We start from the raw sequence: 27,859 nt of genomic DNA on the forward strand, positions 1-27,859 counted from the left end.
AACCGGGTTATCAATGAAATATTTCAAGAATCTTTTTGAGTCACGCCGAAACACAATCATGTTAAAAGAACATCAACGCGTTACGACTTATACGGTCAGCAGACGTCGTAAATTATATAAAATTTTTAGATTTTTATTAGCAAGCTGACTAAAGCCACAAACCAAACGTTAAATAGATGTCAAAGTCTACTTCTCTATATTTTGCTGCTGAACACACAAGACAAACCTCAATTGCTAACTGATCGTGGTAAAGGCGCGGACAACGCCATCCGGCGAGTGTTTACCAGAGCACGGACATTGTAACGTAAATAATCACACCGATTCAACATCGACAAGGAATTTGTTTGTTTTGAGTGAAAGCACGAATAAACAATCGCATGTAATGAGAATGCCTCCATTCAGAATCGAGTCCAATTAGTGTTGGATTTTGGTATTGATAGCGCGAGAACGATAGAATCAAAACGTAAGGAGCAAATTTTTAAATGTATTTTTACTTACATTTTGTTCATCGTCGGTATTTATATGTTTCGCCTTAACTTTCCTTTTTAAGCTGAATCTCTTTTTAAAATCGTTGAAAAACATGTCAGCAGTTTGAAAGTTTGAGTCACCTGCAGTATTTGCAGACCATAACCTTAAAAACCGTGATATTTTCAACACACAGCTACAGCACTAAAGGTCATTGATACATTTTTCGTACATAATTAAATATCGATACACTGGGTAAACAACTATAAACAGTATTACGGCTATACACTAGCAAGAGGAAACTGTATAAATCAAGGCAACCTTCACGGACGACGACTACTTAACCGAGTAAAATTCTACATTACCGTCTATTGTTAGAGTTTGCACAATGTAGAGTCATAATATCGCAAAACATACGCTGACTAATTAAGCCACGTAAATTGGTATCATTATTAATTTTGATGTTGACAGTTACATTTTACAAGGATAACGTTTTTGGTTGGATTAATTTCACCATTGATGAATTTTATAATGACCCATTCACTCAGGCAGCCATATTTTATGAGTTACATTAGAAATTATTTTTTCTTTTCATCAGTAGGTGAAAAAATGCAGTCAATCGACTGACCTGTTATGCGTAATGATGCTAATCAACGGGTAAGATCATTTCAGAATGATATTAATGTAAAACCTTGACATTAAAATTAGCCTCGGGTTTTTATCTTAGCTCAGATTTTAATTCTTCACTAGTAATTATTAGTGAAACAAAAGCGGTCGTAGCTTGATTCCAGTGGAATAAAAAGCTGAAATGCCGGCAGTTTCGCATCGTCGCGGTTCCCTCTTAGCTGATAAAAAATACCGCCTCAGGCACTCCCAGTATAATTGCAATCCTTTGCCGTCGGGCGCCATCGCTCGTGACGCGTAGTGTCGCCAAGCTACCGCGGTGACTACACGGCCTGCCTGACTCACTGCGTCGTTGTCGCACTGAATCAACTTATCATAATGAGTCTTCTAAGAGTAATTGATACACTTCATTTGCATAAAGCACTTAAACCAAAATTTGAAGAATCTACGCTAGTTCTAGTACATTATTTTGTGCAGTAACTTTAAAGAATAGAGAAACAGATAAATACAAATATTTATATTCTTTAAAACTATTCTCTAACAGAATCGTGCGTTCCATATTCTTTAATCCTACTTTTTTGTTACGGTTCAGTCTGATAAATGTTATGAAATACGAGAATTTATTCGCACCGTTCTTGTTGCAGATCCAAAGATGGTAGAGCGATAATTTGGGTCGTCGCGCCGGTTCATTTAACTTTACTTTCTCTATACGACCCGCGAATACGACCATGTTTTCATCGCGATTCCCAGACATTGTTCAGCGCTAACGCAATCAACACCTTTTGATTGTTTTTCATTGAAACGTCGCTCTATGTATATTACTCACGGCTTTATATTCCATTATCTTGTCTGGTATATTGTCTACAGATGAAACGAATGAAAGCTATTTTTTATCTACAAGATTATAGGCAGATATTTCACAGCTATTTCACCTGATGTTAAGTGAAGATACAGTCTACGAATGGTACATGGGGACCGTTGTCTAGTGGGTGTCTACTATAACTCTTGCCTTGAAAAGGCCAAGGTTTTAAGGGGAGACATCAGCAAGCAACGAAATCCATTATTTCAACAATTTTTATGAAAGCCTATGAGAGATAAGAAAGAGACGATGATGTAATAAAGAACTACTATGAAAGTGGGACGTGCACTTGAACCGATCAGAGTAAACCTACGCTCCACAGGAATTACGCCTTTATTAATCTTCTGATGAGTACAGGAGAAGTGGGCGTAGATCCCAAGCGTAGGCAAAACCGGAGTAGAGCCAAATGGTTTTATTTCCAGAGTTCATTGAAACTATTCTCTCCCCACTCAAAGTAAGTATTAGTGCAAGTTAATAGTAGAAAGTAGTTTTAAATATTATATCAATAACGTATTTTATATACTTTATAATTAATGCGGAACTTGGTACTAAGTATAAAAATATTAATAATTATGAACACAAAAAAAAGTCAAAATGTTAATATGGCAAATGGGTTCTAGAATCATGGAATTAACAACCAAATATATAATTTAAAAAATTAAACGAGTTGCGGTCTTATGACTTTAAATTTGTCGAAAGTAGGATAATAACTGCAAAAGAAAAGTATGAGAATGAGCTCGATATACATACGTATTGTGCGTGGACAATAAGTAGAACATCCGTGTCTCACTCTCAGAAGGAAAATTACACGGGGCGTAAGAAATCAATACCACTTTTTATGGCCGTGTACTCGTATTGGAGTATAAAGTGGAAACCGGCGTAACTACACATGTCACAAGTAATTTCAACGATGCGATTATGGATTCAATTTGAATTGTGACCTTTTAGATTGATGAAAGTAACCTATCGATTGTAGAGTTCTTTTTTTAAGAATTAATTGTTGACTCCCAAGGCTTTTTGTTAGTCTCGTTCCTATTTTCTGTTCTCTGATGCAATAATGCCCATCGTATACTGCACATGCAGGGTTGTATGCTGCATTATTCATCACAATCGACTACGCCGCGATGGAACACACTGTAAAAGTTTAGTAGCTACCTTGGGTTACCAGTCCTTTACAAAGGATATAAGATCAGCTCATCCTTTTGATATTGGTAACCGTAAAAAGGCACAAATTATATCTTCTATTCTATTCAAATTTTAATCTAGGAAAACTAACATAGTAACAAAATATTACCTGTAAGTTTGTTGTTTTAAGTTCTGTTTCCATTGGGAATTCTGCCTATGTGAGTATACTACGGATAACCGATTCTACTATTTAATGAGTGGTTTGCTATAATAATAATAATCAAGAACTGAGAAATTGCAGCTTTTCCATACGTTTTCCCTCAACGTGAGGCATTGTCTTTGAAAAATAAACAAAGGAGTAACACCTTATGTGTCATTTAATGTGCGTAATGAATAACATGGCAATTAAGGTCTTATTACTTGCGTACGACCATGAATTTTTAATTGAGGTTAATTTCATTGTCGCTTAAATTAACGCGAAGTTGCAAGTAGTGCACAAAAATGTGTACGGATCATTTAGAAAGCATAAGATTAACATCAAACTCACTTCACAGATACCCAAGTAACATAAATAGTAGCCGAAACGAGTTTGTGAAAACATAAAAGTTAAATAAGGCATTCAACTAGTCAACATGCTGTAAATTATTTTGGTAAGGGAGAAGTTATTTTTAAACCCATAGCTTTATTAGGGCTTCACACGTGCTCCGGAGTTTCGCGTTTACACAACTTGCTACATTTTGTCCAATTTATTGGGATAGCTAATGGTAGTCTGCAAATTTTGAAATCGTCCATCTAAAAAGTTAATAGGTATTAACGTAGATTTGTCAATAGATCAGCAAGATTTACCATTTACTTGCGAAACAACGGGAATAAGTAAATAAAAGAGAATTTACGAGCGAAAACACACCTACTCACGACATATTATGATCAAAGGAGGTAATGAGTAAAAACTCGTTAAATTATGCTGTTCAATACACTAGACTAGGCAAAGCTGGGTCAAATGAGTTGGCATAACTCAATAGTTTACTGGGGGACAGCTCTAAGTATTGGTCTTTTGGTCGATGCTTACGTTGTTGGCAGTAAAAGCGGATTGTTTTTTTTTAAATCAAATGTGGCTAATGAACACACTAACTGGATGTAGATAATTATTGCAATGTGTATTTATTTATAATCAGCACAACAAGTACAACGTATGTCGGCATTCCCACGTCGGTTGTAGTTACGCAAACTTAGGTTTTGTATGCAACGTAATGCAATAGAGGAGCTACGTGTGATATTAGTATTAACCACGAAATGGTGCAACAAAGGATCTTACTTCTTTGTAGAAAAATTCCTCTGTAAAATTAAAGTCATTATGAGCAAAATGTCATCGAAATAGGAAACTGAGAAAATCAAATTTATGTAAATGAAAGCACACACCGATTCGAACGTTCGAGTATTTCAATTGCAGTAGTGGCACAGAATACATAATAGTAGCAACATAAATTGCACTCCTTTGTGTAGGATCAGATGCCGACATTTTAACGGTAATAATAATAATGCGAAATATCCAACGCACATGGTGCATTCGAAATCGCACCTTACTACTACCACGGGAACCCGATGCCTATAAANAATTTTTTTGCTATAGTTTTTGGTCATAAGTATTTCAAAATAATTTATTTTATTATTTAAAAAGTGTAGTTTTTTTTTATTATTTAAATCACTACAGTTAATTATTACTCCTAAATATTACAATTTTTCATTAAAGAAGAATAACAGTGCTGTTGGAATAATAGACCTTAATTGCGACGATGATCGACCGAGCGTGTATAGAAATACGCGTAAGCAAACAGGCGCGTGGCGGCCCGGACTGATTTGCAACTTGAAGTTGTCGCGCGCTGTAGGTAATTATCTCGGCCGGCATAGGCGAGTGACGGAGGCCTGGTAGTGGTTTGTTATGGATGGCAGCACTATAGTGACAGCACGCTATCTGTAGGCGCCATGTAGAGTTATGTAGTCGCATTGATAGCTACGAAGCTAAATCAATAAACAGGCTGTCGTCAATCGCTAAATAACTGAACTCGTTCACTAACCTCATATCTATTTTATAATGTCTATTTATATCGAGTTATAATCACCTCGGCTTTTCTGCGCAACGATAAGTTCCTCCAGATGTCACGAGGACTGGTCCATCCAACTTTAGTTTTATCAGTTCCACTGTCACCGACGCTGCTAGTACATCTTGTTATTTTCGTCTGATGTGCAACGCCGTTAGCTAAAGCTCGATTTGCCATTCTGAGCACATCCAAGTAAACGGCAAAATAAAAAACAGACAGCACGTAGCCTGAACTCGAACACTGCAAAATCCTCACACAATCCCACAGTCTGAGGACATAATTATATATATTTAATCTACACTTCTCACTACATCAGTTCACATTCTTAAAGCGCCGCGTCTTAACGGCCTTTTACTTTTGGTGATGCACTATCGATTCAACACAAAAACCACAACAAGCCACTGATTCTAAGACGTGAAAGTAACACACATTTTATATTCGATTAATATTATTTCAGCTACACCTTTTAAAATGATTTAAAATTTGTTTTAAAACAAGTAAGCTGTTGTAATATGAAGCACCATTCACATCTGTGTCAGTTTGAGGTTAAGTTACTGGCGATACCGGCTGCGCCGGCTGGCGGGGCAACAAGCGCTCCGTTCAAATAGACACACGGGGCGAAAATTTTACAAATACAAACACGGTTTGAATTTCTTAACGGTATCAATCTTTTACTATCAGCATTTTACATAAAAATGAAATATGCTTAAAATGTTAATATGAGATTCTATTATTTGGTGCGTGTATGTATAATAATAAGTAACATACAAGTACAACAATGCCCTTTAAAATGGAAAATTACGAACTATCATTCTTAACAATCAAGTTATCGTTAATAAATTGATAGGGTTTTTTCAGACTTTCTCTATGAAGTCATAATGTGCAGTAGCTTTTACGTGTTTTTTCGTGGACTATATCTAATCACACCATACACTGTGGTGTGTGATATCAAATCACATTATGCCCACTTTGAACAAAAGACATATTTTGAACAGAAGTCAAAAATATAAATCCATACAAATACCGCACAAAATTCACATAGTGTAAATCACGACGCGTAAACTCAGGTACGGCTCGAGTTAATTATGGCTATAACTACGTATAGCAAAAGGATCCAGCCCGTCACACTTATGCCCACCAGACACAAAAGCAAGGGCCAATCGTTTTAAAGAACGTAAAGTTGAAACCAATAACAACAATTTAAGCCTTATCAACAGGCACAAAAGTTGAGAATAACCCGTCGACGTCATGCAGTTAGCTTTTTATGCATCGCGCGGAACAATGCAAGACGAGAACGTGCCCCAATCGCTTTTGTCGGTTAGTGAAAAACTTTGAACCGAATGTTTGTTAAGAATTTTTTCTGCACTTTTGCACTTATTAGATTCATATTATTTATTATGATACAAATTGTAATATCACGTCATGTAAAACACCTATTACTCATAATTTAAAATTTTAAAACCACATCGAGCAACATCTAATTTAATATCGCTTTCTACGCAACTCTCGACACGCCCAAGCTGATAACGGAACTGATAAGTAAATTCCTAGTAAACAAATGTCTGTAAACATAGTGATAAATAAAGGACTCTTCACTTCACCAATGATAGATGATTCGTTGATCTTTCAATGCTATACAATGGCCTTTTTGAATGTATTGAATAGAAGCGTTTCATAATTATGATTATGAATGACATATTGTAAGTCATCCGGCGTTACGAAATAGCCATATAAAGACCAAGAATTCAAATGAGTAAAGGACTGTTCAGAAAACAATGAAATCTTAAAAGGTAGCAAAGCTAATCAATTGATTTTGACACAATAAACCAAATAACGGATTCCAAGAAGGCTGAACTTAATCTCGTTCTGAGAACTTCCAGGTCATGGTGCGACCGTGAAACAGTTAATGTCTGTTTAGTGAATTCGACACATGCGAGCAGAATGCCCGCCGATGCATAAGGTTATTTTTAACCCTGCAGTCATGGGGTCACTCACCCGCCCAACCCCTCCCTTACCCCGAACCAGTCCTATCACATGAGGAACTGCGTGGGAATATGGTAGAATGCCAGCCATATCCTTACAAAGGAGAGAATAAGACAAAACGGCAAAAACAAACGAAATATATACAGATGCTGGTCACGACAACGTCTCGTGAATAAATCGTGATCGTGATCCATCCTGATTAAGAGAAACTAGAATAGATAATCCCATAAGACACTATAAAGCAAAAACATAATATACAATTTGAGATATGAATCTATAGCAAACAACTAAAAAAACTCAGCAAATTGTAATATACCACAATACCAAATGAAACAGACAAACTGATATGTAGTTTAAATACTCATAAATAGTTTTTTATAAACTTAACGAATTGTCGAATAAAAAAGATAACAAACTTTTTATAAACTGGAAATATGCTCAATCCTTATAATGTGGCACTATAGCTCAGCTAGAATAACTGGCTCTCGACGAGAACCTTAAGTACTTAGCTGTGATGTAATACAACACCTGACACGGTTATGGCATCAATGTGCATGAATGTAAACAAAACCATACAGAGCAGTGTACAAGCTCATCACAATCATATACATACCATCATATACATACAAATGTGATAACATAATCATATTTTACTAAATCATCAAAATTGATACTTATTTGATGGATCATGTCATTGTGTATTCATAGAAAATAAAGTCTTGAAACATTGCACTTGTTCTTTTTACATGCGAGTAACAGAGGGTAGGCCGCTCTAAAATAACGATTGGTATAATACCTTTACCCTGTTTCGGGGTGCGCTAACTACGATTAGGGGGAAATTTTGAGGGTGAGAGAGATGTGCCGCAAGGGGACTCACCGTAGCCGTATCGGTAAGGGTGACGGTGGCAGAGGTGGGCCCTCCATTTGTCCCAGCGGTGTTCAAAGTCGAACCGGTCGACACCTGATTGTTTGCACTTTGTTCGATTATCCTTTGACGAACTGCCAATCTCTCTAGACTGGCCAAGCGATGTGATCCGCCTGTGCCTTCACGGTCACGCTCCCTGAGACCTGTTGTTGTGCTTCCCGCACTGAAGGATCCACTGTACTTAGGAAGAGTTGGCGGAGGCACAGGTCTGGCGGAGCCACCACGACCTAGCAGTGACCCGCTGGAGGTGTACGCGTAGCTGCTAGGAGTTCCGAGTGTTGCAGTACGTGGAGCAGCACCGATTCCATTGAGGGCTCCAGTGGTACCATTGACGGCGCCCCCATTCACCGTCGTCGTACTGCCGTTCATCTCCTTAGATTGTTTTCCGTCATGCGAACAATATCACACACTGAGTCACCGAGTGCGCACTACTATACGATCGCGAGTTGAAGCGATTGAGGTAGGAGCGTTCAAGCCGGGTGCCCGTCGGAGGCGGTTTGACAGCTCGTGCGGTGCTGTGAGGAGGCGCGCGGGCGGAGTCTCGCGACACCCCGCGCTCGGCGGCGCCGCTCGCATCGCCACGACCCCACTGGATCTCTGGATTATTGCTACACGACTACCCGACTAGAGGGTTGAAATTGCATTGATACGAATTTCTCTGTCAAGGTCAACATACATGTTGGAGAAGGAAAACACTAAGCAAAGCATTTTCGCTAGGTTACGTCTATAACACCGTCAATGCTATATGTTTACCTAAAATTAATAATGTCGGTAGCTACTGCAGGCAGACCTGCAGTTATTTATTTTATTATCATCAAAGTTAGATACATAGTAATAGTAGAAAGTATAGCAAGCTAGATTATGTAGATGACTGTTAGTGCTACGATTTATTGACCTAAATAATTGATCATACTAGTAAAGTTAAGACTTATAACAGTGCATATTGCTATTGATTTAATTTCCGATAATCATCATCATTAACTTGCTTTCATCATACAAAAAAAATATTAAAAACTATTTCTAAAAATTCGGAATTGCGTCAAACTTCCTCATATTTTAAGCAAGAGTGCACTAACATACTTTCGTGGCGTAACTTTCGATTCAAAGATTTATAAGCCCCTCAGTATGTCATCAGTTCATCAATGCACTCAATAGCTAAAGGAAGTGACAGCTTAGTTCATCGACCGAACCCAACCGAAGACGTAGTCAAGGCGGCTAGTGGACTATTTACCGGAAGTGCTTTTAAGGTATAGTCAACACTTGGGTGCGTACGAACAGTCGCGAATGCCATTATCACGAAACTGACCAGCCGACGGAACCGTCGACATGTTTCTGTTGGAGCTGGCGAAGCGTGAATTGTTTTTCAATAGAGGAAAGCACGTGCTCCTCGCATGTGGCGGTGATGTCCAGCCATCGACCGCCGCAGCGCGCAGGCGCGTCCGCACCCTCGGCCTACCGTGTAGAACCCTCCGGAGGACGGTGCATCACGCGTTGCAAGAGGCGCGAGTTCAATGCCAATGTCCGTCCCATCCCCATCCGTACGTAATACGTATAGGTACCTACTATATCAATTTACGAGCAATTTACCGCATCAGTATCAATATGTTGTGCAAGCTGCTCTTAAAGAATTCAACCCATGTCCCTGTAGAAGAAGTTGACTTGATTTGAAGTTACTTAACTTTATCAATGTTTGCAATAAACTATTTAGAATTTATCGGAAACCAAATAATGTAGGTACGTGTAGTTATTCTTCACATTATTTCTTATTGATTTATTAGTTATTTACTGATTGACTGAAGACCCTGATAACCACTAAAAAGAGGTCCCCACAATTATTTGTGACCACATCTTTATAGATGACTGTGGTGGATATGATAAAGGAAGTTTGAGATATGTTGAGTATATGAGTTTCAGATCTTTTTTTCCTATAAATAAAAATAAAATCTGCTTTGGGCAAAGCTGAACAGTGCTTACAAATTCCACGACTTCTGTTTTTACCGAGAAAAATAAATTGGAAGGCGTTAATTACGATCACACACACATGAGATGTTCATTTACCGTGTGAGTATACTCCACAAGAAAGGCAAAGGTCTATGCTCGGAAATTCTCACTAGGATAAGATCAGAAATGAGGCATATCCGACAGAAAACTGAAATCTCTGCTGGTTTCATTTTTCGTAGAGCCGATTGTCTTTCTTTATAGTAGACCTGAATTAATTGAAGTGGAAAGTGCGACGTTCAACAAGGTGGAATGATGATAATATACGCTTTATTGAAGTCCCCGTCACCGGTAGGGAAAGTAAAGGTAGCAGAGGTGGTAAATTATGGCCAGTGATGAAAACCTATAGGCTAAAGTTAGTGAAATGAACTTAAGACCACATTATTACAAGCATAATTTGAGATAAGATTGGAAAGTCTCTCTATATTTAAAAAATAGGATTTATCGCATTAAAACCAACAGGGCGACATCTAACGTTGAAACAATCAACTTCACAGGCATGTTCACTGTGCATAACGAACGGTGCATTACAATCCACATGCTAACTGTTCTAATACACTCATGTGTTGAACTGCACCGTCACTAGATGGCGTTACCATTCCTTCGTAAACTTGTTCATAGCTGAATTTCAGTATTAAAATTATTTTTATGGATTCTAATATCAACTATAACTATATTTTGTATCTTTTTTATCTAACTTATCCTGGAATTTTAATTTCATTTTCGTAATGACATGGACTTAACCATTCAGACGTATTTAAAATTAGTAGGTACAAGACATACTCATATTTTAACCATCGATTATTTTAATATTAATATGTTTATTGACAATATAATGATACGTGTATGATAAACTGATAAGTGTGAGAACGATAACAAAACAATAATCAATGTCAGTGAATTAGATAAGTAGCACTTGATAAATGCAAACTAAATACAAATGAGATATAACCAGTTACTACATAAATAGAAAGTTTTTTTTTTTTATGCTAGACAAGGCAGGTATTTGACCGCAATCGCACCTGGTGTTAAGTGAGATGCAGTCTAGGATGGTACATATCTGCCCTGTAAGTGCCTATTCACTCTCGCCTTGAAAACGCCCGGATTATAGTGTTCAGGAAATACAGCAGCAGGCAGCGAATTCCAGTCCCTAGCTGTTCGCATTATAAAGGAGTCGTCGAAACGCTTAGTGCGAGCTGGTGGAATGTCAAGTAAAGAGTATCAGTATAATATCCTAGTTATTTAAATATAATACATTCTCTATCTTTAGAATAAGCATATAAATAAAGAGAAATTACAAAATCCTTAGTGGTTTACTCAGAAAACTCAGTCAAGAATGTCAAATTAAAATAAGTAGATGTGACATAAGTAAACTTAACAATCAAGAATCTGACCACAATATTTCTTAATGAATAATGCGAGGGAAAGTTTATCGATTCGCATCTTAAACATTGATAGAGACAGCTAAGCGTATAATTTCCAACGCTCCAACGAAAGCGAATTAGTGTAAGCAAGCAAGTACACACGGCACATGCCACGAATGGCCGCGATCTCCTGGCGGGATGTGTAAGAAGTCTGTTGAACCGTAAACACGATGAAAGATATTATAAAGATGTAGCCTACATCTTACATGGGCCTAGCTATCCGCTCTAAACATAAACAAAAGTAGTGTAATCAAAAACATGTTTAGAAACATTTTCCGAGTAATTACCCACCAGAGTTATTTTCAGTGAATTATTCTGTTCAAAGACCGGCTTTCTTTCAAATTTTCCTAGAACTGGTTAATTAAATTCAAATTAATATGAAATATACGAAAATAACTAGTCTCTCCGTTGGTAACAAAGATTAATTTCGGTATAATTGAAGTCCGTTTAATATTTTCTAAATGTTGTATTTTCCACATTGGAAACCGGAGCGTTAAAATACAGTTCAATTTAGCAGAATATATCTAATACTTTTCTAAAGTTGGGTTTTTAGGTGTATGCTAAAGTTATTCCCCAATGCTTGTATTGTAGACATGTATAAAGTAACTTAACAGTGCCAACCAATCTACCATTCAGTTAAATGCAAAGGATTGTCTATTAAACGTCAGTAAACATTGCTAAATCGAAACATATGATGATTGCGCCGGCATGCAGGCCGTTGGCACGCTTCATTAAAGAACTTGTGCTCCAGAATCTACATAGAGTTTCCAATCCCCAGACTCGGAATTCTTTCAGTCCTGAAGTTTTTAGAATTATCAGTAATTCAAGTAATTTTTTCCAGAATGAAATTTTTGATTGGGTCTAGAACTCGTCAGTATCCAAAACTCCGAATACATCTGTTTACTCCGAATGAATCAGGCTACGGAATATAATTTTATCAGCTTTTGGTTTCGTCTTGGAACAAAAGCCTCCTCTTCAACCTACCACTGACTTCTGTCCCCGACCACTTGCATCCAGTTTATTTCAGCCTGTCGCCGGATGTCATCTGTCCATCTTTTAGGCGGCCTTACTCTGGCGCGGATGACATTGCGGGATACTCTAGTCTTTCTAGCCCAGCGATGGTGGTTCATCCGAACAAATATGAACACAACGAGCAATGGAGATGCCGAATATAATTTAAAAAATATGCTCTTCGTAATGAATGATAAATGATGGTAGGCCCTTAAGTACTTAGTTATCTGCTTACATACCTAAAAGTGTAGATAAGAGCTAACTTGTTAATATGTGTGCACATTAACGACGATAAAGCTATTTAGGTTACTGCAGAACAAGTGTGGTTGACCATAGCATCGTATTTGTTAAAATGGCGTCTTTACATATAAGGAAAACATAGTACATTCCTGTACGTACATGTAATTAACATAACAATGTTTAAACCAAGCTAAGCGTTATTACCTGTCATGATGAACAGACATAGTATTTACAATACTTGCATTAAGATGCCTATGTAACCAACCAATAATTATTCTTGGATCATTAGGTGAAACTAAGAAACTATATTCGTGATTTATCACTAGCTATGAATACAAGGCAGTACTTGCCGAACGTGCCGTTTAGCCAAACAGGCACGTGCGATAGCACCAACAGGCAATGTTTCTAAAACAACCCCAATACACAAAGCGCTCTACATTAACAAGTCCACAGTTCGTCGAAATTAAACTGGATCCAAAATAGATTTCACCTTATGTGGGAGAAGAGAAGGTAAATCAAGACTACCAAGAATTCATTTAATTTATAGTGCAAAACCAAATGCTGGCCTATTACAAAAACAAACAAGCCGTAAAATAAAGGCATTACAACACTGCCTAATGAACGTCCCACAATTGAACGATTACTATCTTTTCTATAGGCGCCCCCTAAATACTGAGAGTGTGGGTTATGGCGGGACGAAGTCTAGGATTTACATATCGGAATGCTTGACGCCTATGTCTAAAAAAATCTTAGCAGCGGGACGGAACCTCGTGAAAAATGGAACCTTTAAGTATTGCTGGACATCACAAGGGAACGTACTACTTCGAAGAGAAGAAGGTCAACCAGCATTGATTATTAATTCACTAGCTCAAATAGAAGACTTAGCTTCAATCTGACTATCTTGCTTGGGAAATTTTATACAATTGTGGTATTTACTTCTGTTCTTCACTATTTTTATTTTTGCTTGCACCTTTTACTATATAATTATTGTATGTAAAATTTCATTTATCATATCATTCAGGAATTTATATATTTATAAATCTACACTAATATTCACTTGTCTCGTTCATATACACTTTATCATATCAATATTTTATTTGATTCCTCAAAAGTCCACTCAACGCATAAATAAGTCCATCATTTTGACCTCAATTCAAACTCTAAAACACCTATTATCGACTAAAATTCTTGTACTTATGCAATCTCTACTGTACATATTATAATGGATAATAATTTGGATCAGATACTCACCGAGGTTGACAATAATGTCACCACTGGTGATTCAGTTTTGGTCGATAATCCAGAAGAATTTCCGAAATACAGATTTAATGGTCATGACTCCCTCAATGTTATTGTACAAAATATCAGAAGCATCAACAAAAATTTTGAAGACTTCAGAGTTTTTCTTGGCAGAACGACGATAGACTACGATCTAATAATCCTGACCGAGTGCTGGCTTCAAAACTCTGGTGAGTTGCCAAAAATTGAAAAATATAATAACTTTAACAGTTCTAACCATATAAATCAGAGTAGTGGTGTGGTCTTGTATGTTCGCGACAATTTGTCTAATGTCTCAGTATATGAACCCAATCTTGCTGATGCTGACTGTCTGGTTATAAAAATTGGTACAACTCATGCCTTTGTATGCATCTACAGATCTCCCTCGTTTGTCTCGATAGATAGATTTCTTAAAACCCTTGACACACTATTAAATGAACTCAAATACATACCCAATATCATCCTTACTGGAGATATCAATATTGACATCACTCCTAATAATACCGATCCAAAATCAGAAGAATACCTAGATCTTCTTGCTTCACATTGTTTTTTGCCCAGCCACATGCTTCCCACTCGTCTTAATAAATGTCTCGATCATTCTTTTGTGAAGGTTAATAATAAAATAATTACTGTGGTCTGTGAAGCAATGATCACCGATCATAGTGGTGTATATTTGTGCATACCTCTGACAAAGGAATGTATGATATATAGACGCAATAAAACAATAAAAAAACTAAATTATGCCAAAGCAAACGAGCATCTGAAGCAGGTTGATTGGAGTGCTATCCTATCAATAAAAGACCCGAACATTGCAACTGAATATTTTGTGGAAACCCTATCAAATATTATTGACACATGCACAACTATTATACGAACACCTAACAGAAAACAAATTTTTCAACCATGGGTAACGCCTGGTTTATTGCGATGTATGAGATTTAGGGATAGGTTACATAGAAAACACAAGATTTGCCCTAATGATGAAAACCTGGCAATTACTTATAAACGCTACAGGAATCAGTGTAATAGCATTCTACATAATTTAAAAAATGAATATGACAAGTTAGAACTACAATCCAATAAAAAGGATATTAAAAGGACATGGACAACTATAAAACGGGTATGTAATTTGAGTACTTCAGCTAAATCACAAGAATCGTTGGATCTATTAAAATTAAAATCAAATCCTCAAGAATCGGCGAATGCCGTGAATGACTATTTTGTCAATGTAGGTGCTAATTTATCGAATAAAATACTAGAAAAACTTCACACTACTGAAAATGATCTTGTTCATAAATTTAAGCCTGAAACTTCCTTATCAAACTCTTTTGTCCTGCTGGAATCTGATGATGAAGAAGTATTCAAAATAGTGATGACACTCAAAAACAGCAATTCCACTGGATGTGATGGAATATCATCTAAATTTATTAAAAATTTTGCTAACTATATCGTCGGACCTTTAACTTACATCATTAATCTGTGCCTCTCCCATGGTAAATTCCCTAATATCTTAAAGGATTCACTTGTTGTTCCTATCTTTAAGTCAGGGGATAGAGACAGTATCTCTAATTTCCGTCCCATATCTCTTTTATCAACAATAGCTAAAATCATTGAAAAAATAATTAATGCTAGACTAGTTAAATATTTGGAAAAGTATAACATCATTTCTAAAAACCAATATGGCTTTAGAAAAAATAAATCAACCATGGATGCAATTGAAGAACTTGTAAATACTGTAGCCAAAAATCTAGACTCAGGAAAGAAATGTTTAGGAATCTTTTTGGATCTTGCTAAAGCCTTCGATACTGTCTCTATCCCCCTATTGATTTGCAAACTGGAATCGATTGGTATACGAGGTGTTCCATTAGACCTCTTCAAGGNACTTTGGTCTTATTCAATGCAGAATTAAGTGCCCTTCAACCGTCATGAAGACCACTTTTTGATAGGGTAAGTCCTTTACGCGGTATAACCGGAAAACCGAAAAAATGCCCCTTTCGGGGGCCCCCACCACTTAAGCACAACTCCGTCGAAGTCGAAAACTTAGGAGAGTCTTAATGGGCAACCAATCAAGCCATTAAAACAATAAAATCTTTTTAATTCTACTGGACTATGTCCTTTCCCGGGACTCAAACTATCTCTATGCCAAATATCATCAAAATCGGTTTAGTGGTTTAGGCGTGAAAGCAAGACAGATAGACATTAGTATAGATTGGCTGGCCGTGTGGTTTCGTCAGAGAAAAAAAAGACCACCTACGCCCATCACAAACATTACTATGAGGTCTCACAGTGCGCGTGGACGCACAGGGTGACACACAAACCAATCAGAGAGCTCTATTCAACGCCGTGCGTTCGATTTGCTGCTTCACTTAAGCAAGCATCGTTTGTGAATACGGGCGTAAGGCTTGGTTGCACCATCAAATGTCAAAAATCTGTCAAATTCCATACAAAAAGCACCGTTAAAGTTGGTGGTGCCACTCAGCCTAAGGGACAAAATTAAATATGCGAACATCAGGCCTCCCCAACCCGTCTGGCCAGCGTGGGGAGTGTAGGACAAATCCTCCATTTGCCTCTGGTATTAGAGAGGGTCGTGCTCCTGCAGTGAAGACTAAATGACCTGATGATGATGATGATAGACATGGATGACTAAGCAAATGTTTAGTAGTAGGGAGTAGTTTCCTTCTACATAATTTATTTTACTTGATAAACACTGAATCAAAGCTAGTCGTTAGGATTAAACGATGTTTTTCCGTACATAAAAACTCGTTTAGAATTTTAATTAGGTCTTACAAAGATTTCCTGGGTCTAATCACAGGGGAATCTTTTATCCTTATATCAGAGCCAGTAGAAGCCGGCAATTTTGTATGCAATGATAAAAATCGACTCAAAAAGAGATTAAAACTGTTCCAGTACCCGCAGCCAAAGATAAGTTTGCTCATTATAATCTATCCTTCTATACTAATATTATAAATGCGAAAGTAACTCTGTCTGTCTGTCTCTCTTTCACGCCTAAACCACTGCACCGATTTTGATGAAATTTGGCATAGGATAGTTTTTTATCCCGGTTTTTGAAACAGGAACGCGCGTGATAAAGTTTTTCTGTGACAGACAAAATTCTAGGCGGGCGAAGCCGCGGGCTGAAAGCTAGTTATTAGTTACATAGACTAGGTTCTCAATGTTATGAGGCTTTATTAACCGACTTCAAAAAATATTTTTTTTTACTTTTAGGTGCAGTTTTTGTCACAAAAGTTATCAATTTCTATTGGTCATACCTTGTTACTCACGGTTGCTCGAGTCATATTAAGTTTTTGTTATGAATAGTGCAAGAGATGTGGTGCAAGGTTAATTTATTCACTGTGTTTTGAAATTGTTACGAGTGAGGCCATATTTTAAAATTCTTTTGATGTACATTCTATTTTTCTTCGCGAAAGAGTGCATACACATACTAACTTTATTATTTTCCTATATCATATAAGTAGGTTAATACTGAAGAAGGTAGGTACTTACACCACCATCTCCCACCTCTCGTTCCCACCGCTGTAACTCCTGTGTAGCCAGGATCTACAGCTTGACCGCCAATAACCCAACCAGTGAAGGTCAAGTTGGTCCCCGGGGAAAGTATGTCACTGGACCCGCAACAAAATTAATCAGAAGAATAGTAACAGCATTGTTGGGTTCCGGAAAGATAGCCAGTTCCTCTGTTGATAAGGATCTCATGTGAAGCTCAAGGCGTAGCATGGCTTGGCACCCGGGGCAATCCCCCCCTCCCATATAAAGCAGGGGGCTTATGCACCCCAGAATGGTCTTCCAGGATTTTTGGGTTACTGATTGGAAGAGAAGATGAAAGGTGTTAGTACGAATCAACTATTATGATACCAATCTAATAAAAATGAAGCGCATCTAAGCTATACCTTGAAGTCCACCTATGTTATGTTACCCTGGTACTTTTAATACTTGAAATAGTTTAGGTAGGTACGCCTGAAAATGCGTGGAATACCTCGAAATGCAGGCCAAGAGCTTCCTCGTTGTGGATAAAACTTCTAGACCTATTAGTTGAAATAAAAACTTTTTAGTCTGTCTGCTATACTACACTCGCTTGCTACATAGGCAGTTTCAATGTCATTATTGACTCATTCTATACCTATTCTTGACTAACTGATTCATTGTATCCATTCATGTATCAAGTCAACAAATAACATGTTTGCAGGTCGGTTATAAACTGTTTTAAAGGTCGGAGAGTTGGGAAGATGATTGTTTTCAGGAAACAGGGATCTTTACAAAATACACAATAGTCTGGTCCGGGAGCACGTAGAATTTTGTCCAATGACCCCAAGCTACCCATCCTTATCGCTCGCGCTTAATTATATTGCTGTCGCGACTGTGCGACGGGTGCCCGCAGTGAGTGTGCGAGCGCGATAGCAACATAATTACGCGCGAGCGATAAGGATGGGTAGGTAGCTTGGGGTCATTGGACAAAATTCTACGTGCTCGCAGACCAGACTATAGGAGTTGACATTGGCAGAATCACTGAGCGCCCTTCAACAGGACAGTACATCCCAAAAAAGAGACGTTTGACGTTACGTAAACCGCTCCCACACCTCAGGTACTGACTGAGTTAATGCTAGATTTATAGTATTTTACGTTTTGTTCCCAGCATGAAGCTGTTAATAGCATTGTGCGTGGTGGCGCTAGCAGCGCACGCGCAAGCTCGTGTCACCGCTACACAAACCCCTGTGTCTACGCACATCACCTCGCTCACGGACAAGGTAAACATGGCTTAGTAGTAACTAACTATAGTCCGGTCCCTGAGCACGTAGAATTTTGTCCAATGACCCCAAGCTACCTATCCTTATCGCTCGCGCGTAATTATATTGCTGTTGCGCTCGCACACTTACTGCTGCCGCCGGTCGCACAGTCGCGACAGCAATATAATTACACGCGAGCGATAAGGATAGGTAGCTTGGGGTCATGGGACCAAATTCTATGTGCTCAGGGACCAAACTTTAGCTGCATTTCCACAAGAGATGTGCGAGGATGCGTAGCGAAGGATGTGTTTGTAAAGAACCGAGTACCGGAGCCGAGTCAATAGAATCGCTTCATTTACTGAGGCGAGGTAAATGAAGCGATTCTATTGGTTCTTTCTTCTTTTCTGGTGGAAATGCAGCCTTAGGGACGAATGTGGTCATCATCATCATCATCATCTCAGCCATAGGACGTCTACTGCTGAAAATAGGCCTCCTCCAATTCTTTCCATGTTGATCGATTGGTAGCGGCCTGCGTCCAGCGCTTACCTGCTACCTTTATAATGTCGTCGGTCTACCTTGAGGGTGGACATCGCACGCTGCGTTTTCCGGTACGCGGCCTCCACTCCAGAACCTTGCTGCCCCATCGGCCGTCAGTTCTGCGTACTATGTGCCCTGCCCATTGCCACTTCAGCTTGCTAATCCGTCGGTCTGGAATCATTAAAACCAATCAATCTGACATTTGTTTTCATAGAGATGGTACTACGTGGCGCACTACCCTTAGTTTATTATATTATTATACTAAAATAATACTCTCTTTTTTGGGCAGTAGGGTAAAGTAATTCCAGGGTGTCTGTCAGCTACTAATATCTGTCTTAAAATAGTTTTCTTGTTTCTAGGATGCCAGAAGCAAGGCCAAGGTCCACCCAGCCTTTGCCAATGCTGGCCAGCGAGCAGGCGTTGAAGTCTGGAGGATAGAGGTACGTATACTGTGGCGACATCTATCGACTCGCCACTACAAACTGGTGGCAGGAATCACTCAATAGATGGCGCTGATTCATGCTTAAGGCACACGCCTCCGCGCCTATAAACCTGAATCGCGGTATCAGAGTTTTTTGCCCTGAATAGTACAGTAGACAGCACATCAACCTATACATTTTTGTTGCAAAATAGCCAGTATTACAAAGAGATAAGACGCCACTATGTTTAGGTTGATGTGCTGTCGTCCGTACCTATACAGGGTGTCCCAGAATGGGTGAATCAAATTGCTAGGGGAGGTAGCTCTACTTATGTAATATTCCTAAAAAATATGAAAAAAAAATTTTGAGTTCGGAACTTTTTTTAAAATAAAGTGTTCTAAACTCGACATCTAGTCATTATTTTCAAAAGTTTGTTTACAGATAAACGAAGCGATCATGTGCAATTAATATTAGTAAGAAAAAAGTACAAATAAACTCCAAACGCAGCAATTATAGCCAGATACTTAGGCAAAGCTGATTTATTTCCCCTTTTTCAAATTTTTTTTTGTTTGTTTAAGGAAGCGCATAAGGTTGCGCTTTATTTTTTTTTTCATATTTTTAGGGATAGTAAAGCTACCTCCCCTAGCTGTTTGATTCACCCATTCTGGGACACCATGTATAAAGAAAACCAAGATGTTGTGAAATTGGATCTTGGTCTTCCAGCACTACGCCAGCTCGGAATTGAGCAATTTCGCCTTAGCTTCCTTATTAAACTGTCTCATAATCTCGCAACTTCTAGCACATCATTTCAGTCAAGCGTCCACTGCTGGACAGCCTCCCAAGGATTTCTACAACTATCGATCCTGCGCTGCCCGCACACTCCTCTCCTCCTATGTTCTTCTGATTAATTTCGTTGCGGGTCCAATGACAGTTTAACTTTCCCCGGGACAGACTTGACCTTCACTGGTTGGGTTATTGGCGGTCAAGCTGTAGATCCTGGCTACATAGGAGTTGCTGCGGTGGGAAAGAGAGGTGGGAATAGTCCCGTTCAGCCAAAGGAAGTCCACTGCTGGACAAAGGCCTCCCTCAAGGATTTCTACAAAGACCGGTCCTGCGCTGCTTGCTCCAGGCGCTTCCCGCGACCTTCACCAGATCATCAGTTCACCAAGTCAGAAGGCCCACATTGCATTTCTTAGTCCGTTAGTATTCAGCACAACATCCAAAGATCTGTCTGATCTGTCTGATCCTGATTCTGTGTGTTATATTTTAAGTTGGAACCAAATAAATGTTTTTCTTTCTTTCTTTCTTTCAAAGTAAAGTGCTAAAGAATATCAACATGGAAACCCTCAATTGATTTTACTGAACTTCAGAATAAAGTTCCATTAATAAAGTTTAAGATTATTCAGACTATCTTTTCCTTTTCATTTCAGAATTTCGATCCAGTACCAGTTGCTCAGAATGACTATGGGAAATTCTACAAGGGGGACTCCTACATCGTTTTGAAGGTACGAACATTTTTGCATCAACCGACCTAAAAATCTGACCCCCTTAGGCTGGTTTTAGTTTCACGCAGACCGTCCGGTGCGGACCCGCTCCGCACGGCCAATCTGTATGAACTTCTAGGGAGCGTTTTAGAGTAATGCGGTCCGGAGGAACCGCTCCGCTCACTAGCAGTTCATACAAATCGGCTGAAGCTGGGTATGCCCATTTGTGCCACTGACTGGTACTAAGATACTGTCAATAAACTAAAACTTTGTCTTATGCCCGTTTTCACCATTAATCCCTAATTTTTAAGTGACTCCTATGGTAACACAACAGGAATTTTATTTTCACAGGGGTCACTTAAAAATAAGGGGTTGATGGTGATTAGTATCTTGAGCAAGGTCGGCTTTCTACGGTGAACGGCCTACGTCACAGCAAAGCTGAGTGAGGTGACACTGCTGCACACTTTTTCTTCCTTTAAAAAGTTCATTTAGAAACTTTTTCTCTGCCTCCTTTTTGTCATTGTGTGATTCATTGCAATAAATCTTTGTTTGTAGAAAGAAAGAAAGATACATTTATTACAATGAACATCACACAAATACAGGCAATTACATAGACATGACAGTGGCACTTAATAATGGAAGAAGAAAAAAAAACATAAAAACAAGAGCAAACTGAGCAGTGCCACCCATTCACCAACAAGATGCCCACTGCAACGGGACCCCACTCAGCATATGCTGTGGCCCACGGTGACGAAGGCCACGGCGCTGGTTTTCAGTGTGCCCCATGCCGAGTGAGGGTCACGGACCATTGGTAAAAATAAAATAAATAAAATAGTAAGCTACATAAAATTGTCTATACGTTATTATATTTATCTATACGTTATTCAGACGACAGCAGACAAACGCAACAACCTCGCCCACGATATCCACTACTGGATCGGCAGTCAGTCCACCCAGGACGAGTCGGGGGCGGCGGCCATTTTGACTGTCGGTTTGGATGACAAGTTCAACGGCGCCGCCATCCAGCACAGAGAAGCTATGGGCTATGAGAGCGCGCAGTTTTTGGGATATTTCCAACCAGGTTAGTAAGTCTATACTAATATTATAAATGCGAAAGTAACTCTGTCTGTCGGTCTGTCTTGCTTTCACGCCTAAAACACTAAACCGATTTTGATGAAATTTGGCATAGTTACATAATTATTATTTGATTAGTGACTCGGAATTTCACACCCAGTTCACATGTAATTTGCTTACTTAGTTTTGAATTGTTTTAGTGTTCACCTGCCTACCCACGTTAACTTATTTAAAAATGTTTTAGTAATAGAATGTGTTTCTTTAATTGGCTTATGTTCAAGTTGTATCTTCCTGCACATTTATGTACCTACAATTTAATGCTGTTGAAACATTGTTAAACAAATAAAATAAAATAAAAAATAAATAAAATAGAGATAGTTTGAGTCCCGGGAAAGGACATAGGATAGTTTTATCCCGGTTTTTGAAACAGGGACGCGCGATAAAGTTTTTCTGTGACAGAAAAAAATTCACGCGGGCGAAGCCGCGGGCGGAAAGCTAGTAGAATATAAAGAAAGAAAAAAAAATAGTTTAAAAAACTAAAAACACGCTTATAATTAACCCAAACTCGATGAGTTTCCGAAGTTTCGTTTAGGAGTTCCTATGGCCACCTTCCAGCCCCATCATCAGACCAGCTCGATGGTACCATAATATTGTATTGTTACCTAATCTACTTAAATTGCCAAGTTTCATGGTGATACAAGAATTAGAAATGCGTGTAATTGAGATTCTTAGATTCCATTACATAGTTACATACACCGCGACGACCAATAATGTTTATTTGGCACCAAATTACATGCACTTTAAATACAATTGAGCTTATTTCTAATACTAAAATACAAAATATAAAACATCCATCATGTCAGCCACAGGACGTCCACTGCTGGACAATGAACATAGGCCTTCCCCAATGCTTTCCATGCTGCCCGGTTGGTAGCGGCCTGCCTGCGTCCAGCGCCTTCCTGCTACCTTTATGATGTCGTCGGTCCACCCTGTGGGTGGACGTCCCACGCTGCGTTTTCCGGTGCGCGGCCTCCACTCCAGAACCTTGCTGCCCCATCGGCCGTCAGTTCTGCGTACTATTCTCTTCGTACGTTGAAATATTTACTGTTCTGCGTACGTTGTAATATTTACCCATAAAAAAGTTCTGAAATATGTTTGGCAATACTTCGGGCCTTATCAGTTACTTTGGTAGGAATCCAACGGATCTTTTCATTTCTGATTCGATCGATCCCATAGTGAAACTCCGAGCTCTTACTCGATGGACTGACGATCTAGTGTAAGTCGCGAGCAGCGCCTGCGCAATTCCGGGCGTTGTGGATATCCTTGGGGGAGACCTTTTGACCAGCATTGAGTCTTTCGATTGAAACCAGGGATGTTATGGATATCCGTAACTGTAACCGAAACTATCGGATATCAGAAATAAAAAATATCCGTAACCGAAACCGATTCAAAAGTTTCGGATAGTTTCGGATAAAGGCAGAACCGGAGTCTAAATCTTAATGTTTTTTAATATTTGTTACTTGTCTGGCATTCCCTGGCACAATCTGATATCCCCGCCTGTTTCACCTTTATCATAGGTGCCGTAATAATCTTGGATCTTGTTATTTGAATTTGTCATTTTTAAAATTCTAATATCCGTAACCGAAATTATCCGAAACGCTTTCATATCCGTAACCGTATCCATAACCGAAACTTCATATCCATAACATCCCTGATTGAAACGAACGAACAAACATCTAAAAACATTGAAATATCGTTTCAACATCATTGAGATGATCTCAGAAACTAGTTTCTACTCTTGAATTGACAACGGCTTGCTAATTGATCTAATTATACCCTTCCTTATAAAGTACCTACATAATTGGCCTTTTGTCCTGTTGTTGTAATGATCAATGATGCGGATGTCGAACTCAACAGTTAGTTTTTTACACTTTTATCTACACTAATATTTTAAAGAGGAAAGATTTCATATTTTTTTGTGTAGGTATATTGAACTAGCGGCCGCCCGCGACTTCGTACGTGTGTATCCCGTTTTACCCCCTTAGGAGTGGAGTTTCGTAAAATCCTTTCTTGGCTGATGCCTACGTCATAACATCTACCAGCATGCCAAATTTCAGCCCGATCCGTCCGGTTTAGGCTGTGCGTTGATAGATCACTATGTCAGTCAATCAGTCAGTCACCTTTGAGTTATAATAATAAAAAAAATATATTGATTTTCTTCACAATGGGCCTTGGTATTGAGACAATATTTGACAAGATATTAGGTACACACGACAGCACATAGGAAAGATACAATAGTTTGTCATTCTGTCATACATTATTTGCTAGTGTGCTAATCGATGCTTTGGCCTGGCATATCATATACCCGTATTGTGAAGACTGGTGCCTGAAGTAGGTTCTGAAAAAGCCTGTATTACACATATACAGTGTGTCCGGGCATGTAGTGATCAAACTTTAAGGGCGTCATCTATGGACAATTTTATCGCCGAAAATATTTTAAATTTGGGGCTTAACCTATTTCTCGCATATTTACAAGGATTTAAATTTTTAATTTTAAGTTTTCACGTCTTCCTTCAAAAACAAGTGATAGCGTGGGTAACTTAACATTAATAAGCAAATATTTCATATCATGCGATAGCCAATAAAATTATCTACTAGTAAAAGTAGAAAACCGATACAAGTTTCATACATTTTAAGGGAGTAAGAATGGATTTAATTAGAAAAAAACATGACTTTTTTCACTTCATTTTCAGTTATTTTCCAACACAAGAAAAACCAGGTCGTTAAGGTATGTTTTATTTGCATTGTATTATTAGTATTTGAGCCAGTCTACAAAACGAATGTAGTTAATTAAAGTATTTTCACCGATAAAATTGTCCATAGATTACGCCCTTAAAGTTTGATCACTACATGCCCGGACACACTGTACACCACTAAATTTTAATCACCGAAAAAAAAAATTCTGGGTAATTAGTTGTTGATACTGATCCCATTTGTGCAAAAAAAAGAGTAAAATAAAGCGACTCAAAATATCCTCTTAAAATTGGTAATTTATTGACACACGCGTCGCGAGCACTATTTACGTACGATAATGTAACACTTATTAGAATTCAAAATGGTCTAAGTTAGCTAAGTATGTAATAATAACACTGGAAGCGTGGTCAAGGCGTGAGCGAGACAGACAGATCGAGGCAATATGCGAGCGCGTACGACTACTCTAGCGAGCAGCGGAGTGACCTAGCTGTGACGCGTGAAATACGGATTAACGAAAATTTAATAAAAAAATTAACTTCATGAAAACCATTTCTTTTTCTTTTGCTTTCAATATTCCACACGTTTCTACATAACCTGTTTAAATTTTTTCGGTGATAAAAATTTAGTGGTGTATATTTAGATTAGATTTATCCCTATCCAACCCGTCTGGCCAGCGTGGGGAGGTCAGGCCAAATCCTCCATTGGCCTCCTTTCCTTAGAGAGGTAGTGCTAGTGGAGACTAAATCACCTGACGATGATGATGCCTTTCAGCCATCAGATACGTGGACGGAGGAGTAGCTTCGGGCTTCAACCACGTCGTCACCAACCCTGGTGCAGAGAAGAGGCTGTTCCAGGTCAAAGGCAAGAGAAACGTGAGAGTACGACAGGTAATTAAACCTTCTTATTACCCCCAAATAAAGGTAAGAAAGAAAGAAAGAAAAAATGTTTATTCAGTATCATTGACAATATACTTACATTAGTTAAATGAGTAGTAAAGCCTGGTCCATAAGGACGTAGAATCCCGTCCAATGAACCTGTTGTTTGGGTTGGGGGTGAGATCAGAATGTCCGAAATTTGGCGTATAGCGTCCTTGTCGAGTTTAGATACGACCAGGCTATATTTCGCATCATCCCCTTGCTTTTGTGGAGCCATCACTGTCTCGAATTGCGCGAACCAAACTCTCGGCATCTCAGTCCAAAATTCTGGTATTTTTGATGATACTGTGATGGTTGCTAACTCACTGCTTGAAGGAGTAGTACCGACACTGGTTCCGGGAGGAATTCCACAGCCGAACATGACCGTGCCGTCGCAGTTGTTTCCCAGACTCATTGTTTCAGTGACTATGTGCCTCTTGAAAATTCTATGGCGATTCCGCTTGTGGAGACCAATAGAATCGTGCAGTGCAGTCACCGATTAATGAGTAGGACTTCAGTCGGGGTCACCAATGTGGAGCATGTATGGATGTGTCGGGTTGAGTGTGAGGATGATGAGGTTAAATAATTATAGAGACAATTAAACACGGTCAATACCAAATACACACTGATTTATTGTTATAAGTAAATATCGTGCAAGGCCGTTTGACGACGTTTCGTTGACCTAGTTACGGTACGTTCAACCTAAGTGCCTACAAACCCAAGCTACCCATCCCTATCGTTCGCGCGTAATTATGTTGCTATCGCGACTGTGCGACACGGGCGCCCGCAGTGAGTGTGCGAGCGCGACAGCAACATAATTACGCGCGAGCAATAGGGATGGGTAGCTTGGGGTCATTGGATGGGATTCTACGTGCTCATGGACGAGGCTTTAGTATAAACAAAGGTAGCACGAAGGCGCTGGACGCAGGCCCGCTACCAACCGGGCAACATGGAAAGCATTGGGGGAGGCCTATATGTTCAGCAATGGACGTCCTATGGCTGAGATGATGATGATGATGATGAGTACATCCCTAGATTGTTGATAATTCTTCTGCTCACACCAAGCGCTTTTTTTCACTATTGCCCTTTTTCACCATCAATCCCTAATTTTTAAGTGACCCCTATAAAAACAAAATCCCTGTTATGTACCTATTACCTACCATACTCAATTCGTTATTGCATTTCACAGTGTAGGTACTTACATTAGGTCTTAAATATAATTGGGGTCATAAAATAATGGGATTGATGAAAACGGGCATAGCTTTTTTGCGAACAGTCAGGGACTGGACCTGCTGGCTTTCTCGAACACGAATCCACGAATCTGCCCAATCCCAGAATCTGTCCTATACCGAACATATGGTATAGAAGTGCGCACATTACACCGATTTGGCATCGGCCGATTCTTCATACAAATTAAAATCGGGTCCAACTATCGGCCAACTAAAAGTTGATGGTCTGCGCCTAGCTTAATCAGGTGTGATTTCAGGTTGTTCTGAATAAAAAATATATCTGTTCTCTTCAAGGTGGATCCCCTCATCTCCTCGATGAACGAAGGCGACTGCTTCATCCTGGACCAAGACCAGACCATCCTGGTATACGTGGGGAAGAAGGCGAAGAATGTGGAGAAGCTCAAGGCCATATCTATGGCCAACCAGATCAGGGACCAGGACCACAACGGCAGGGGACGTGTGGAGATCATTGGTGAATATAGATCGTTTTATCCACGAAGACGCGCCCCACCATTCTTCCGCTAATGTTTGAGTGCTATCGGTACACACTACACGCTAAATGATCCGTGAGTGCACACGCACACTACAATAATGCCGCTCGGATTGCTCGGATTAAACTCCCCGCACCTTCCCTCGACCAATGGGTGGGGCGCGTCTTCGTGATTATGTTTT

At 39.1% G+C, this 27,859-nt stretch overlaps 2 protein-coding genes across 7 annotated transcripts in view; one reads left to right on the forward strand and one right to left on the reverse strand.

Annotated features, from left to right (window-relative positions):
- Positions 1–27,859, reverse strand: part of pnut (septin 7-like protein pnut) — a 54,114-nt gene that overhangs the window by 17,158 nt on the left and 9,097 nt on the right. The window contains exon 1 of one of the 6 annotated variants that reach the window (XM_028300319.1): positions 8,033–8,602. The exons of 4 other annotated variants lie outside the window; for them this stretch is intronic. In XM_028300319.1, the coding sequence (XP_028156120.1) occupies positions 8,033–8,449 (417 nt within the window). In that variant the 5' untranslated portion in view covers positions 8,450–8,602. Of the gene's footprint in view, positions 1–5,193; positions 5,705–8,032; positions 8,603–27,859 lie in introns of those variants that run through there. One more of the 6 variants, XM_028300320.1, reaches the window with a different exon arrangement.
- Positions 18,667–27,727, forward strand: LOC114349800 (gelsolin-like). The gene is made up of 6 exons (XM_028300327.1): positions 18,667–18,797; positions 19,673–19,753; positions 21,163–21,237; positions 22,105–22,297; positions 25,816–25,931; positions 27,482–27,727. Exons 1-6 carry the CDS (start codon positions 18,687–18,689, stop codon positions 27,710–27,712), a joined length of 807 nt encoding a protein of 268 aa, XP_028156128.1. The 5' UTR covers positions 18,667–18,686; the 3' UTR covers positions 27,713–27,727.

Source organism: Ostrinia furnacalis, unplaced genomic scaffold (assembly GCF_004193835.3).
Source record: "Ostrinia furnacalis isolate ACB-3 unplaced genomic scaffold, ASM419383v2 OfSCF0710, whole genome shotgun sequence".
Classification (NCBI taxonomy): Eukaryota; Metazoa; Arthropoda; class Insecta; order Lepidoptera; family Crambidae; genus Ostrinia; species Ostrinia furnacalis.